This window comes from Xiphophorus couchianus, chromosome 1, assembly GCF_001444195.1.
Source record: "Xiphophorus couchianus chromosome 1, X_couchianus-1.0, whole genome shotgun sequence".
Taxonomy (NCBI): domain Eukaryota; kingdom Metazoa; phylum Chordata; class Actinopteri; order Cyprinodontiformes; family Poeciliidae; genus Xiphophorus; species Xiphophorus couchianus.
The window spans coordinates 16,935,553-16,952,066 of NC_040228.1; the positions used below are offsets into that span (position 1 = coordinate 16,935,553).

Sequence of the window (16,514 nt, forward strand, 5' to 3'; positions counted from 1 at the left end):
TCTGCTGACTTTTTGTTCCTGGTTCCAGGAATTTTTGTTCTGCTCTGCCTCCCTGCGTTTCCATGTTTATTTTTATTTGATTTTTTTGTAAGTTTGTTTTATTTTTTGGACTCTTTATTAAAGAAAAAAGTTTTCATCATACTCACCCAGACTCTGGCTTGCACTTTGGTCCTTCATCTATCCACAAATTATCACAGTACCAACACTCAAAGAGGCAGCCAAGAGGTCCACGATAACTCTGGAGGAGCTGTAGGGATGCAAACATCAGACACAATTTATTAACATGACAAGTAATATATGTTCGATTCACTAATCCAGTCTTTATGGAACAGGCAATCATTGAAGAAAAGTGAGCTCAAGATCATTTTAATCTATCTATCTATCTATCTATCTATCTATCTATCTATCTATCTATCTATCTATCTATCTATCTATCTATCTATCTATCTATCTATCTATCTATCTATCTATCTATCTATCTATCTATCTATCTATCTATCTATCTCATTGAAGCGTCAGAGTGAAATCGCAAAATCCCTTTCACATTTAAATGTGGCGCTCAGTGCGTCACCGTGGTGCGCCTGAGCTCTATCAGACGCGTTAAGTTGAGGCAGAGGAGAGGGGCGCTCGCCTGCACCGACAAGTGGACGGATGTGCGGTGATGCCCTTGCAAATGAAAGCGTCAGCAGCGGCCTCTGAACAGCAAAGGGGGAGATTTCGCCTCGGTGGAGAGACAAGGGGGAAGACGAGGGTGCAGCGCTTGTGAACATAAAATCGGCATCTGGCAGCGTGCTTGATGGCGGCGGCCTGCGGATAGTCGGAGGAAGCCGGGGGCTGGATTTGACATGTCGCAGAGATGTACTGGTGAGTCCGCTGGAGCTGCGGAACATGGATGAAGCCTGGAACGGTGTAACTAGCAATTTCAGGGAGGGTCATTATGAACTAATATGGTGCTGCTGACTGAGAATGATCCTCACTGGCGTAGTTTGTTTACACAGGTTTAAGTAAGGCATATATGAATGTCCACAAAGGCCAAGCGATGGATGTAAGTGGAGTAATCACCTGGATGCCTTATATGTCCAGTTTACTTGCAAAAATCCTAAAATTATTTCAATGTAAACCCAATTTAACAAGCTGTGATATGGCATGTTATTGTTTGCACTAACAGGGAGCAAAAATATGTTAGGTTAATTTGCACCCATCAACTGGACACACACGCCATGGAAATGTTTCAGCTGAAAATAATCTTTTCTATATAAAGAAGCAAATATGGCATTCGTTTGTAGTTGCTTGTCATCAGCCAGCTTATTTTAGCTTGCAGGAGACTTCACACAGACAGAAATGAGCTGCAGCACTACCTGTAGCTTACTCCAAAAGTATTCATACCTACTAATTACCACAGGTTCAACATGTTCAGCATTATTTATAACCTTAAATGGAACATGATTGTGAGGTGGGAGGGAAATCATGCATTTTAAATTTATTTATTTATTTACAAATAGCAATCTGGAAGTTGTTTGGGTCATACACGCATGAATATGCTACGACCTAAGCTGTTTAATTAAAACAACTTATTAATTAAAACACCTTTAATTAAGGTGTTTCCAGCAGAAATGTTTATAGTCATTTCTGCTGGAAGGTAAATCTCTGGCATAGACTTTTGCACCATCTAAACAGGTTTCCTTAATTAACGCTGAACAACTTCCCTTTCCTCTCTGAAGAAAAGGACTAAAACTGTTTAGCTTTGGTCCCCTTTGACCAGATAATCTTCTTTTATATGTTTACTGTACATCCTGCAAAATTAAATGAGACTTTCTTATCGCCATTCATCTTTAAAGGGTCTATTTATAGAGCGCATGATTAATATAGCCTGTCTAGAAATTCTTCCAACTAACTACGGGTTTCTGTTAGAAGCGGCCATCTTTTGAGAAAGGAGAGTCCAGAACAGGCAGAATAAAGCAGTAAAATAATGTTTAATTGCCGTGCTTGGTGCCTTACAAAAACAACTCGTTCCAACAACGCACAGTAAGCGCAGGCTAGTCACGTCTAGGATTCCACAACAACTGGGGATAACAGGAGAACTTAAATACACAGGGAAACACGATCAAGAAAACCAAAAACAATTGTGAGTAATCATGCCCAGGTAGCGGGGCTGAAACGACCTAAAGGGAACAAAAATACACTTCATGACATCTGTGGCTTCTACCAAATTACTGAGTCTCTTATAAATCTCTCTAATTAGTGCAACATTTGCCTTTGATGATTGTTTGAATGATACTCTGTGAGATGGTCAATACTTGGGATATTGTTTCATTACCTAATCCTACTTTAGCAAAACTTTTGTCCAATCTGCTTTAATCCTTGGTCTTCTCTGAAGTTCTTTAACAAACCTCTAAGGCCTCCTCTCATTAGGCGACTCTCCCTCGCTCTATCTGTCTGTCTGTCTGTCCGTCGTTCCGTCCGTCCGTGATTTGCCTTATACTTCACATTAATTCACTACTTTGTGTTGGTTTATCACATGTCAGCATTTGTGGCTGTAACATAACAAATGCGGAAATGTTAAAGAGACATACGGAAAAGTTGCAAGGCAACTTTGAGCAAATGAATTTTGAAGATGGTCTTCTGAAAAAGCAACGTAGCGAAACAGATTTGTCTTAATCAATCCTACCTAAATAATATCCATGACTGGCTGGACATTCCATGTTGTGAGCTGAATTGGTTCTTATGTTAAGCACAATATACTGTTTTCCTTTGTAAACTGGGCTTCAAAATTTCTTTAAATGATCTCACAGACTATGTGGGCCTACGTTTTACTGCCTACTGTGATCATCAGCAGTATTCCAGTCTAATTTTAACCTAATCTCTTGGGTGAAGCTGTCCATGGTACTGGACAATCAGTGTGACCATTTTATTAGTTACAAGAGTCATTTTAAAATATGCTACTATTGAAGATGCTCACAATTTCTCACATTTGTGTTTATCAGCTATTAATCAAGACTGTGTTAAAATTTCTAATAATTTGATTTTGTTGTTTAGAAGTGATTGGAGTTTTGGTCAGTGTGTTTATTAGAACAAATATGTAGCAACAAAACAATGGTAAAGGATGCTATGTAGCAAGTGTTGAATAAGATGGGTGGTTAATGATTTCAAATGTGATATTATTGTTGATTTATTTCACTTTAGCTAAAGTAATGTACACTGCACAATTTAATGCACCATGATGTCATTGCTGCGTGAAGCACTGTGCAGAAGGTCAGTGACCTTAAAATTAGAGAACAGTTAGGGAAAGCATATATTGACTATGGACTTCCTGTTACCGTCATGTTATTTGAAAGTTCACTCATAATTAACACAGACAGAACAACCTACATATTAAAAAACACAGACAACTCACTGCGGCTGCTTACTCTCAGCTGTCTTTGTTACCTGTCTTTCTGATGAGTGAAGTCAATCCCAAAACATCCTCTGTCACCAAGATCTCCGTATTCATGCACGCATATCAAACTTCAGTATTTTATGAACCATTGTTTCACTGTATATATGCTTTAAAGGGCAACCAGAAAGACTTTACTGCAACCACTTGATGCGGTGTAGACAAGCTTCACTTTCTTCTGCACTTTCTGGAAGCAGCATTTTAGTTACCGATATTGGCCTCCATTGCTGAAAACACAGTTAATCCTGTAATTACCTATGTCTGAACTGGTTGATAATCAGCTCTCAATGTTAAAGAGGCTTCTAAAGTGAAAATGTTTCCAATAAAAATGGAAATGCAAACAACACAATGCTAGCTGAAACCGATCCTACAATCAAATAATCACTCATCTGAGACAACATGGATTGCCTGGGAAGATAAAGAATCAGCAGATATCAAGCTTCATATTTATGATTTGGGTTGTTGTTCATTGGCAGCACTGCTGGGTTCACAGTTTGTGGGCAATATTTTCCACTCCTTTCTCCCAATATTTTGATGGTGTCCTGAAAAAGTACTCTGACTTTTCCTTATCCTCTGAGCTTTATGAGTCATTGTTGATACATGCTTTAATCTCCCTGACAGTGTACACAAACATAAGCCTTTTATTGAAATATCACATTTAGACTCACCCTTTTGACAATTCTCTGATTTATTGTACCTTCGTCAGACATTAAATTGTACCTGACCTAGGTCAGTGTCTTGTTTGTGTCTTGAGGGCATCAGAGGGTTTTTGAATCTTTCTAAAGAAAGCCAGCTACTTGGAACAGTTTCTGGATAGTTGATCCAGACTCTGCAGTTGGACGAGCTCACAGCATTTGCTGCCAGGTGAAGAGTTTGCATCTGTAACACAGACCTGACACAGAAAAAGACCTTGCAGGACAAATTGGGCCTATTTCAGCAGGATAGGGTAAAGTGTGGCCAACATAGTAACACTGAGTAAAGACTACTGAGCAGTACTGACGTAGAATTATTTGGCAGCTATCTTTGAAGTTAATATGGTCCTGTCAGGTTGTTTTCCACTTCTTAGTTTTGTTTTTGTTTTGTTTTTTTTGAAAGGTGCCTAAAAGCCCTGAAAGTTAGCAAGAGCGCCTCTTTGAGGTCTGATTTTTTTTCTTTGAAAACAAGTTTACTAAATGAAAACAAGAAAGTGTTTTTATAATAAACTTGACACTTCTAACTTGTTGAATTACAACAGGAAAGGACACTATATTGACATATTTCCAACACTGAACCTTGAGCTGTTTTGAAATACCTGCTACAGAAATTTGACAAATTCTGATGAGTAATTACAAATACTTTAGTTAAACTTATGACACAGCAGCACACCTACAAAAAAACAAGTCACCAAAGCAGAAGTGGATGTGTAGAAGAAGATGGAAAAACACCAATTCCTGAATTTCCTTTTTTTTTTTTGCTTTTTGCTTTCAAAATATGCTTGTTGAGGTTATAGAGAAACCACTACATGCTTTAAATAGCAGCGTCAGAGGTTTTAAAATGGTAAACTTTGTGTTTGAATTGAGCTTGTTTATGGAGTAATTATAAGCCATTACAGAGAGTATGGGAAATGCACAGCTGATTAACATGTAATGCTCCATTCAGACCGAACGCTTTTCACGCGTCAAAAACGTGTCCAACACCTCATGTTGGAAAATTGAGAGTGTCTTTGCTTTACTTACTGAAAGGATTGTTTGAAATCACTAGATAACTAATAAGTGTTGTGAGTTTGGTGAGATCCACAAACTAGCTGGGCACTGACGAGGGTCGATATCAGCGCTATTTTCGTCTCACCAAGCCCAACTTGACAACCTGCTGCTAACCCTCACCGGTGTCTACACCGATTAAAAAAAGGACTCCACAGCGGCACATTCACACCACAGAAAACAGGATTAAAACAAAAGTAATAATAAAAATGATCATTTTTGCGAATCAAGCCCTTTTGATTTAGCCGTACTCATTATGTCAAAGGTTTTCACTAATCCTTCAGTCTTTTCAGGGCTCCACTTACACTACCTCACATAGTCGCTCTGATTTGTCGATGCTTTGCATCCAGTTCAGATTTTACAACTCCAGTATCAGTTTTCTAGTATAATTATAATACAGCAAAAGATACAATAGTGAAAAACAGGAAATGACAGAACTGCGGACATTGACTAAAAATCTTTGAGAAGTATGAGTATTCCAAAAGTACCCTTAAAAATAGGAAATAAAAGTGAAGAGGAATGGGGAAAATGCAGTACTCTGATCTCTGGGTTTGTTTTGTTTTTAAGGATTAGGTAAGCCACAGGTGTTCATTAGTATAACACCTGATATCATCAGTATAGCAATCCACTGGAGATAAAACTGCATCAAGTGTCTGACAGTCTCTGGGTTTAATTTCCCTACAGCCAGTGTCTATAGTGTCAAGGAGGGATATCTTGTTGCAGGGCTGGTGATTATGGCTTTTTAACCTCCATACTAACAAGGATGTCGCTACAGCATTAACAAAAAGGGCTGCCATTTTTGGGAAGGCTTCAAATAGCAAGGCTACAGCTTGTACCAAGTGATCACAGATGTCTTAATGTTTATATCCACCTGATCCCTCTCTGCCTTTGGTACCAGATGTAGCTAGATATTCTTGCTATATTAAGAGTATTGAGAATTTTGAACATGTGATTTACAAAATAGACCAATCCATATCAGCTGATAGCCTTTTTTTTTATTTCCTCACAGTGTTATCTGTAGCCAGAAGGTGATGGCAGTGCTGGCAGAGCTTCACCTCTACTTCTACCCCTTCCACCTGATCGATGCCTGCTTCCTGCACAAAGACATCATTTGAAATCTGGACTGCCTTCATCCCTTCCTCTCCTTCTGTCTCTCCTCACTCATTTCATACCACTCCCTCCACCCTCATCAACCAGCTGCTTTTTACCTTTCCCTCGGTCTCTCCTCTCGCCATAACATCTACCTCCTCAACCTGGAACTTCTCTGCAAAGTCTTCTTCTTTGTGATGGCTTGCTTTGGGCGCTCTCTGGACTCACCGTGCACACTAGCCTTGCTGGTAGGCTTTCAGTTTGCCTTTGTGCTCTATTTCTCCCTTGGGGGCTTTAGAGGTCTGGTGTCTGTTCTGGTGCACACCACAGAACCAGAATTTGATTATTCTCGACCTCATGACGTTTACACCAACCTCAGTCTCCTTGGGGTACCACCGCCCCCTCCTCGGAACTCTGGCACTGGGCTTCCTGCTTCAGGACAACCGCTGAAAGACTGCCCGATTCCTTCCCCCCTATTGGGTGAGAGAGAAATGTTAAATATAATCTGGTAGGCACAGTAAATAGTGACATAGTGAAAGATGTTACTTAATTTTCCCCTGCCCCCTTTTTTTTCTGTTCTCCAGTTGGACCAGTGTCTGTCCATCTTTCCTCCCCTATGTCTCTGGAGGACATCCGACAAAGGAACCCTTTAGTGTTGCCTGGTGGACGGTACCGGCCTCCGGACTGCGAACCGCGCCACCACACAGCAATAGTGGTGCCGTTCCGAAATCGCATAAGCCACCTACGTTCTCTTCTGTACCACCTGCACCCTTTCCTGCAAAGACAGCAGATACACTACAGCATCTACATTGTACAACAGGTCAAGTGATGTGTTTTCATCTGGTTTTGTGCGTCTTGCTATTTAATGATAATACATATGTAGCTGTGGAAAGTTTACATTTTCTCTCCCCTTGAGGAAAACCAATCTGCATGAAAGATGCATAATGCAAATCATTGAAATCAACAACAAATTTGGACTTTTTTGACAAAACAACAAATACAAGTGTCTTTCAAGTCAAATTAAAAACTGATTTCTACAAGATAATAGCAAACTTAAATTATGGCGCTTGCTGCAGCTGTGTTAATGGCAGAGAAACAAGCTAACATTACAGGAAACTGTTTGTCCACCATCATTGGTAGCCATGCTTACTAGCCTGCACATTCACAGCAGGCTCTGCTGTGGGGGAAGAGCTATACCATGTAGCAAGGAGGAGAGTGTGTGCAGTGTGTACATGAGCATGATTGACAGTGCAAAGACCCTCCTTCTGACTCTAATTGATTATTTCTAACCAATAGCGGTGTATTTCTGCAGATGGCAGAGGAGCTCGATTTTTTTCCGGCAGATTATCCATCTCATATTATACTGTCAATATATAGCGACAAATTAACAAATATGTTAAAAAAAATTATATTTTATAAAAATGATTTACTGCAGCTTTGAAGGTTGTTATGAAGACTCAAGATGTGCCTCTGTGCTGCACCTTTTGTTTTTCCGTTGTCATCTTTGATATACTTCAATGACTTTTGTGACTTTGGCTGAGATCAGTAACTTTATACTAGTCATTTCCTGAATTACGATAGTCAACATGTGTCTGTCTTACCCATTATAAAGATTAGTTAAAGATTAGTGTCATGAATATTCATAGCCCAACAAAGCATAACATATCAAGAGTTCCTAAACATGCTGATCAACTTACAAAAATAAATATTAAGTAGTTAAAGAAAGTTCTTCTTCTTATAATTATTATTATTATTTGTTCCTTCAATTTTAAGATTTTACTTTGATTTTGTTTTTGGCTTCAGTGGGGGAATGGTACCTTTAATCGAGCCAAGCTGCTGAACGTAGGGGTGCGGGAGGCTCTCAAAGATGAAGACTGGAGCTGCATTTTCCTTCACGACGTCGACCTGCTGCCAGAGAACGACCACAACACTTACACCTGCCACAAGCAGTTTCCCACACACCTGTCTGTGGCCATGGACAAGTTTAGATACAGGTAGAAGAGCACAGAGAAAGAGCGTGTGGAATTCATTGTCGCATTGCAATGACTCAGTGGTATGTGACCCTCTTAGGCTGCCGTACCCACAGTATTTCGGTGGTGTATCTGCGGTGACCCCAGATCAGTATATGAAGATGAATGGCTTCCCAAACCAATACTGGGGTTGGGGGGGAGAGGATGATGACATCGCTGCCAGGTGAAGCTCACTGTAGAGGCAAACAGAGCATGTTTTCATAGGAGTTGTGAGTTCAGGCTAAAAATGGAGAATTCATAAGCATTTCTGTCCTCATTTTATGTTTCATTTTTGCTTTGCTCTACTCGTTCATATTTTTTTTCATTTTTACCATTTATTTCAGTGCTGCATATTTTTACTTTTACTTGTGTGTACTAACATCATTTTTCATCCTCATGTCTTTCCATTGCTGCCACTTTTCTTTGTCACTTGGCGTGATCTCAGTGGGTATGTTTGCATGGACTAGATCTGCTTGGGGTCATTTAGAGTTTACAATAAGTATTTATTTGTTCTGTTTCTTTCTTAGCATCCCCCCTCTCCACTCTCTTGCTTCTTTTTTTTTGCTTGTGTGTCTTAGCAAACAATGAATGCAAGGCAGACTCCCCCAATCCACATCTCCAAAAGAATTGTGCAATATTTTGAGCTTAATTATGAAAGCACTCTAATTTTTGTGTATTTAAAACTTAATTACTATATTACCAGTCGGTTATATTTTAACCGACTTCAATAACTGGAGTTGTATGCAAGCAAGAGAGGGATAAAGGGAATACCAATCCAACTATTTCTAAACATAATTTTTTGTTTTCTTTATTTTTTCCATATTAGGAGAAGAAAAATTTACCTTTATTGTTGAACGCAATTTTAGTTATGCTGTAATATTTTTTCTGTCAATTTTATGACTCTGAATCTGTTGTCACTATTGACTCCTGTTATTTGCTGCCAATCCAGAGTGCGGCTGTCTGGTATGAAGATTGTGCGCCCTCCAGTGGCCATTGGCCATTACAAGATGATCAAGCATAAAGGAGACAAAGGCAATGAGCAAAATCCTCACAGGTACTTAATAGATAAAACTGGCACACAATATATACAGATTGTTAATACACACTGGATCTTATTTTCAAAGAATGTAATAATAAATGCAATTGTTGTTTATTTAATAAAAATGGAAATAATAAACTCTTTAATATTGACATATTCCAATGAAATACATTATAGTAGAGCCATAGACAGAAGTGATAGTTGTAGCCACAATCATTTCAGTTGAATTCCTCATCAAAGCTTAGTGACCTTTTTTGAGAAAAGGACAAGTTAAAATGATATCTTTTTTACAAAAAAAAAAGTCGTGTGGCAGATCTGCAGTAAAAACTTTGTTAGCAATCATTTCAGAACCATGAAATGATTGCTTTTGTGAGTGTTACATTTTGGAATATTGACTGGACCGAGAAAACACAAATTGTGGGCTGAGAGGAAACAGTGTGGTTGCTGAAAATGCTAAACGGATCATTATGCGTATTTTTAAAAGCAACAAACAAACTTCAGGGTTAGGGTTACATTTTATAACAGTCAAAACAGAAACTGTATGAAGTATGAAATTGCAAAAAAAGAAGGAAGTCTAGCTGAAGAAAACATGAACTTGAATGCCAGGAAAAGTTGTTAAAACTAGATTCAGAAACCACAGAGTACAAAAACCCGAGGTGCTGTGTGTCATTCTAGATTCGACCTCCTGAAAAAGACCAGACTCAACTGGCACTCTGACGGCCTCAACTCTTTGACTTATGAGCTGCTTTCCAAGGAGTTGGAGCCGCTCTACACCAACCTGACCGTCAACATTGGAGAGGACCCCCGGTTGACCCAGGGTAAAGCTCACAGTGCTGTGAAAGCAATGCCTGTTCAGCCAAGTAGCTCCAGCAAGGACAAAGGACCAGCTAAACAAGTGAAAAGTCTAGAAGAAGCAGTGGCAAAAAATAGCACTTTGGTCAAGCCATCTGGTGAAAAGACAGGACTCATCCTGTCAAAGATGGCAAATCAAACTACACAGGAAAAGGCAGGAGTGATGAAATAAGAGGTGTTAATTAAGTAATAATCTTGCACTTGTAGCATAAAGTGGTCATCATTTTTGATCTCTCCATCAAAATGATGGAAAGCAGCATTGATTTGCTGTATTAAGGGTAGTTATGCACTGGATCACAAACACACAGCCTGTTTCATTTACAGATGTGGATTCATGACTACTGAACCCGTTTTGTTAGGTTATGATCTGCTGAATGTGGTGCTGACTGTATTGACTAGCAAAGAAACCTCTGAGACCAGAAGTAGAAAGATTTAAAAAGAAAGAAAGAAGAACAACCCAATTGCATCTTTGTAAAGATCCAAAACGCTAGCTGAAAATGAGATGCCGACATTTGTAAATCTCTACAGACTGGAACTGCGAGTTGCAGGCAACACATCTGCAGAGCTGCAGCTTCAATCAGTCTGCACCTCTGATTCCCTCCTACTAAAAGAAAAAAAAAAAAGCTGCTGTCTGTCCACCTCGCTCCACGGATGGGTTTGTGTTTCTGTGCCTTCTCTCTTTTATGCGCATTTTATAGACTGGTAGGAATGCTTTTATGGGCTAAGCTTTCCTAGGTTTGGCTTCTCCTGCCAGCTAGGAGGATAAAGCTGATTCTGGACCAGAACAAGCCCCTTGTTCCAGGACTGCTGTTTTTATATATTTGCTTGCATCGATCAATCACTGACCAACTCCATAGTTCTTGAAATATCCTAGAGTTTATATTTATATATCTATATATAGAGAGACATCTTTATTTGTGTACTCCTTGTAGTTTAATGTCCTTCATTACAGTCTGGTGCCTCTCTCTATGACGTTTAGTTTAGAGACAATCAAATTATATGGGAGTGTAAGCTGTATTCAAACACATAACGAAAATGACGTGGCATGATAGTTGTTGTGTCTAGTTTGACTGTATTCTTGATACACGGATAGATTTGTGCTTCTGATAATAATTGTGTTTTTTTAATTTAATTGTTTCCTTTTAGATTAGTCAAGTGTGAGATTAAGAAGAAAACTCGCAGACAGTGACATAAGGCACACAACAAGAAAAATGTCAAGCTAGTGTTCTAGTATCTAAAGTGGTTATGGTGACAACAAAGCACTGTGCGTAGATATAGCTACGAACAAATGTTTGCCTTTTTCTGTCTGTCTTTATTTGCTACGGTGAAGCTTTAGTGACTTAAGCAAGAAGAAAATGTTTCTAACCCAAAATATGTTTTTTTTAATGTAAAACTCTGGAGGTGTGTTTGATCAGGAGATGCATGTAGGTTATCATCCACTTGTAAAAACTAGCAGCAGCTTTATTTTGTTGTAAAATATCAGCCATTCTGAATGTACTTTTTAGTGTCCATCTTGGTTTATGTTTTGTAAGGAGAGTTTATTTCCAGTGCCTTGCTGAGGTATTGATACACCTTAAACCTTTTTTCACATTTTGACACATTGAAACCATAAACTTCAGAGTATTTAATTGGGATTTTATGTCAGAGACACAATCGCAGTGCATAGTTGTAAAGAGGAAGGAAAGAGCTATTTTATTATTTTGCAAAATGAATGGAACATCTTTAGTCAAAACTTCATAGACTAACCTGTTGTTGTTATTTCAGCTCCCAGTCTTTTGCAGAATTTCAGATTGGATGGTCATTGTCTGTGAACATCGATTTTGAAGTCTTGGCAATAAGACTCTTAATTGAATTTAACTCTGGACTTTGACTGGTTCATCCTAGCACATTTTAGATTCTTTGACTACCTTGCTTGCCACTACTAACTTTAGCCGGTTCAGTGTACTTGCATATCGTAAGTATATGTTTAGTATGTAAGATGCCAAAGCTCACACAAAACGGTGTGGAAACTTTTATAAGGAGAGAAAATTTAAAAAAAAATCAAGTTGATATTTATTTATCAATGTCCTCATTGCAATATTGAACGGCCATATAACAATTACATCTTTTTATAATATTGTTCACCTTGATTATGTAGATAATGTTTTATAACGTTTATATTCCATATTCTCCAACAAACACCTGATACCTTCACAAACTAGCTACATTTATACAAAAGCTGAATTAAACTCAGATTGACATATTCACTTAATGGGTGTCAGAGTAAGAATGGCTGGACAAACGGTGGCACACTTCTCACATGTATATTGATATAAAAAAAAAACCTTTCCATTTCTCAACTATGCACTGCTTTGTGTTGGTTTATAAGATTAAATTAATTGAGGTTTCCGACTGAAATGTGACAAAATATGAAACGGTTCAACTTGTATGGGTGCTTTTGCATGGCTCTTTACCTTAATGGACTTAAATCTTATTACTTGTAGGCAATATGATTTCTTGCTGCTATCTGAAACTGTAAAACTGAATCTAGCATCAAATGAAGTACTGTACCTGCTGGTGTGGGATTTTGTTATCATACTAACAGGTGATGAATGAGTTAGTCTGAACTGAATGTATTCCATTTCTTAAACTATTTGTTGTCACTGATAGCGCTAAATATGGTGAGCCTTGAAAGTGTTCTCTACAGTAGATTAGATAGATGTCCCTTTTTACAGCTGTCACCTTTCTCTGCATTTATCTGTGTGCCTCATAAAATCATTTAAAAAGCCCCATAATGACTGAGGGACCGGACGTGCACTGCACAGTGAGACGTGAGCACCCTCATGTGGTACAGACTGGCGAGAAATACCAGATGCTGAATGAAACTGCAGTGTTGTGACAAGAATGTTAATCATTAACGTTTGCCATTCACAGGCTTTGAGCCAATCAAATCCCTGCATTTCCCTGACAGGAGGGTTCTTTTTTTTTTTTTTTTTTTTAAATTTACGCAGTATCACATGACTATCCCGTCAGCTTAAAGGAGAAGCTTGGCTCAGAATTGTACTCACCAGGGGAATCATAAACTACATGGTGGAAAGAGTTTTATGAATGGATACTATTTTAAAGAAGCAATCCATGCTAAATATGAAGTCTTATAATAAAATATAGATTTGAGAGACAAATCGGATGAATTAAAATAAGAATTTATGCAATACTACTGTTTAATAAATGAAGGATAATCTTTAAGTAATTAAATACCTTGGGACAAATGTTTTATTATACATAATATTGATGTGAAAGCTTTTAAAGAAATATCAGCAAATTAAACAGCAAACTGTGTGCTTAATGTGAGATTGATATATATTTATTGAATACATTAGTTTTTATAAAGAATTTTTCAAAAGCATTGAACTTGTATACCACAGAAATTAATGCATGACCATTATTATGAATTGGAATAGTTTTTTTATTTAATTATGCTTTTTAATAATTCAATTTATGTCTTTATGAAGGATAAAAAAATAATGGGTGACTATATAGTTGAGTTGTTATGCATTCATTAAAAAGAAGAACACTTATTACATAAACACTGAAGATGGTCTTAAATTATTGAATCTTTTTTTTTAGGTTGCCTTATTTACTGATCATATCTTGAAGAAGATAAATGTCATTTTTTTGTGTGTTTGTGCGACGTTATAGCAAAAAAAGCAACAGGATAAAGAAAAATGTGTGGGCTTCGTTGTGACAGAAAGCAAATAAATTAACCAGTACAACACAATCAAAAGACATGTCTCCTTTTATTTCCTCTTTATTTATATTCACGGACCAACCTAAATGTGAAACATTAATAGCGTAACAAAAATCCACGACAGCTTTGACCGATCCAATTCCTAAAACACACGGAGCATCTTAATGAATGTGGCTTAGCATTCAGCTGAAACGCTGCAGAGATCAGATGTTCATACCAGACTGATAGATTAGCAATCATGCAGCAGGAGAACCACATGCTCCAGAGCGATTCGACTGCACAGACCTGTTACATCACACTGTGTATTGCTGGCCTCGATGTTCCGTGTGGGCATAAAGAGCTGGATTAAAAACTTGGATATGAGCTCTTCCCTATAAATAGATAGAACAACCCCCCCCCCCCCCCCCTCCCCCCTTCAGCTCTGTGTGTTCGATCTGTTTCATAATTTAAAATGCTGCATGACTCACTAAGAGAGGGCAAAACTTACGAAATGGGCAAACCAATACAGCATATTATATCCTATCCAAACATGGCAGATCTTTATGTTGCTAGTACCAGTCTTTCAGAGATCATGTATGTCATGAGACTGTTTTTTTTTCTGGTGAAAGAAACAGTCTCTGAGCACCCTGGTGAAGAAGGAGCATAAACACTGGAAAATTGTTTACCAGTATGTTTATATGCTGCAATACATAATTATCACTGGCCTGATAAAAATACAGCATAATGAAAAAAAAAACAGTTGCTGTTATGTAAAACCTTTACTATCCAAAGTGATTGTGTAATCTAATGTTATGAGTCTTTACAGAGTCAAAATATCTTTTGAGGTCATTGCATCTGTGTGTTTTCTGTGAGGCTGTGATAACAGCAGCAACAGCCAAGTTTACACTTACTCCTACATAGACTGGCACACTGGTATGCTGAAGAGACTGGGGTAGACTAACGTATGGTGGGGGGCTGAGGCAGCCTTTAGTCACCCCTATTGCCTAAAACGTGACCTCTTTCCTATAGGGTGGTTTCGCCTCAGCACAAACACAACATTCCCTCAACAAAACATGAACCCTTAATCATATTCAGCCTCCCACAAGAATTCCACCAAATTCCACATGCACAACATTGCAGTGGTTTTAATTACTATAAACTGCTTTTGTGTGTTTTTTTTAACTTCAGAAACTCAAATTAAATTTCTAGTGTTAAACCAATCTTTCAGTTTGCTCGTTTGCTTCCTTAAAAAATGTTCCCACAAAACTATTTTAGTTTTATCAGACCACATGACATGTCTAAAAAAAACAAACTAGTGAGAGCATTTGCAATTTAACTCATGTTGTGTTTTAGAAAAATTACTTCTTCCTCATCTGAGTGGCCTTTTAGTTCATGTTGGTAGAATTTGCTGCACTGTGGACAATATCACTCTTAAGCAATTCACCTGTTTTTTTTAATTATTATTATTGATAATCATGGCCTCCAACTTCAAGGATCCAAATCCAAAGACTGCTTTTATATAAAATCTTCGTAGGTCGTAGTTCTGTTGTGATTTTTACAAATCCATTGAGATTCTTTTAGAAATTAGACTCTAAAAATCCCCACATCAATGCAGAAGTATTCATATGACACAGACAAATGCACATTATTTTTATGAGGATTTTGTCTGAAATACCAACAACACCAGGGGAAGGAAACAGGTGCAGTGTTTTCAAATAAAATAAAATAAAAAATTCCAGTGACATGGATTTTTGACTTCAATCCTCTTTAATCTAATATCCTAAGTAAAATCCATACAATTAAAAAGGCATGGTATTACTGGTAAGTAAAACCAAACTAAATATTGCTTTGGTTTTTTATGCAAGCATCTAACTGAGTTCCTCTCTGTGAAAACATGTGGCTTTGTCTCAGTAAGTCAGAAATAGTATTGAAGGTTGAAATAAATGTCATGTTGACAAAAAGAAAACTGTCAGGAGAAATAATATTGTTATGCTGTGTTGCTATTTTAGCAGATTTCAGTAAAACGGATCATTCTGATAAATCTACTGTGCCAGTAGGCTGCAACATTTAGTTATATAACCACACTGAACTGTCTTCTCTGAAAATCCACACGTCATTGGTTCTGGAAATAAGAGAAATGAGAGGTCTACATCAAGATCTCGGGGCAGACTGAATAATGAGCAGAAAATGGGATCACCCATCAGGGTTGGACCCTTTTTGTCTCCTTATCCTACGGCTGCTCAGCTGCTTCTGTCATCCATATTTGCCTCAGTGGACAATTTCCTCAGCCGCAGGCCCCTTCAGTGCTCACAACAACACATCAAGTGAATTATTTTGCCACGATGGCAGCGCACGGGAGATCTAGGTCATGCAGTCATTGCTCTGGGTTTCTTTCTTTCTTTTTTTCTCCTGCAGCCACCTAAAGACATGTCAACATCCAGTCATCTCATCCGGCTCCCACTAAACCTGACCTTGACATTGCCAGGTGATTTTCCAGTAAGCGTTTGCACGAGCCTGTTCGAATGTTTGTTTTTTGGAGGTGCATTCCTGTAAGCCTTCCAAGCAGGGCTTTTGTTTGTTGGAAGCTCAGGTATGACTGGGGTTTTAATGAAAACGAACGATTCGCTGTCCACACTTGGGGCTCGCC

At 38.2% G+C, this 16,514-nt stretch overlaps 1 protein-coding gene across 2 annotated transcripts; it reads left to right on the forward strand.

Annotated features, from left to right (window-relative positions):
- Positions 1-587: 587 nt before the first annotated feature.
- Positions 588-13,915, forward strand: b4galt3 (UDP-Gal:betaGlcNAc beta 1,4- galactosyltransferase, polypeptide 3). 2 transcript variants are annotated; one of them, XM_028022181.1, is made up of 7 exons: positions 588-864; positions 6,182-6,741; positions 6,846-7,081; positions 8,065-8,255; positions 8,332-8,454; positions 9,220-9,324; positions 9,985-13,915. In XM_028022181.1, the coding sequence occupies exons 2-7, from the start codon at positions 6,459-6,461 to the stop codon at positions 10,331-10,333; spliced, it is 1,287 nt and encodes a 428-aa protein (XP_027877982.1). In that variant the 5' UTR covers positions 588-864; positions 6,182-6,458; the 3' UTR covers positions 10,334-13,915. The 2 variants fall into 2 exon arrangements, with proteins under 2 accessions (XP_027877982.1, XP_027877990.1); XM_028022189.1 differs by having other exon boundaries at positions 6,641-6,741.
- The last annotated feature ends 2,599 nt before the right edge of the window (positions 13,916-16,514 follow it).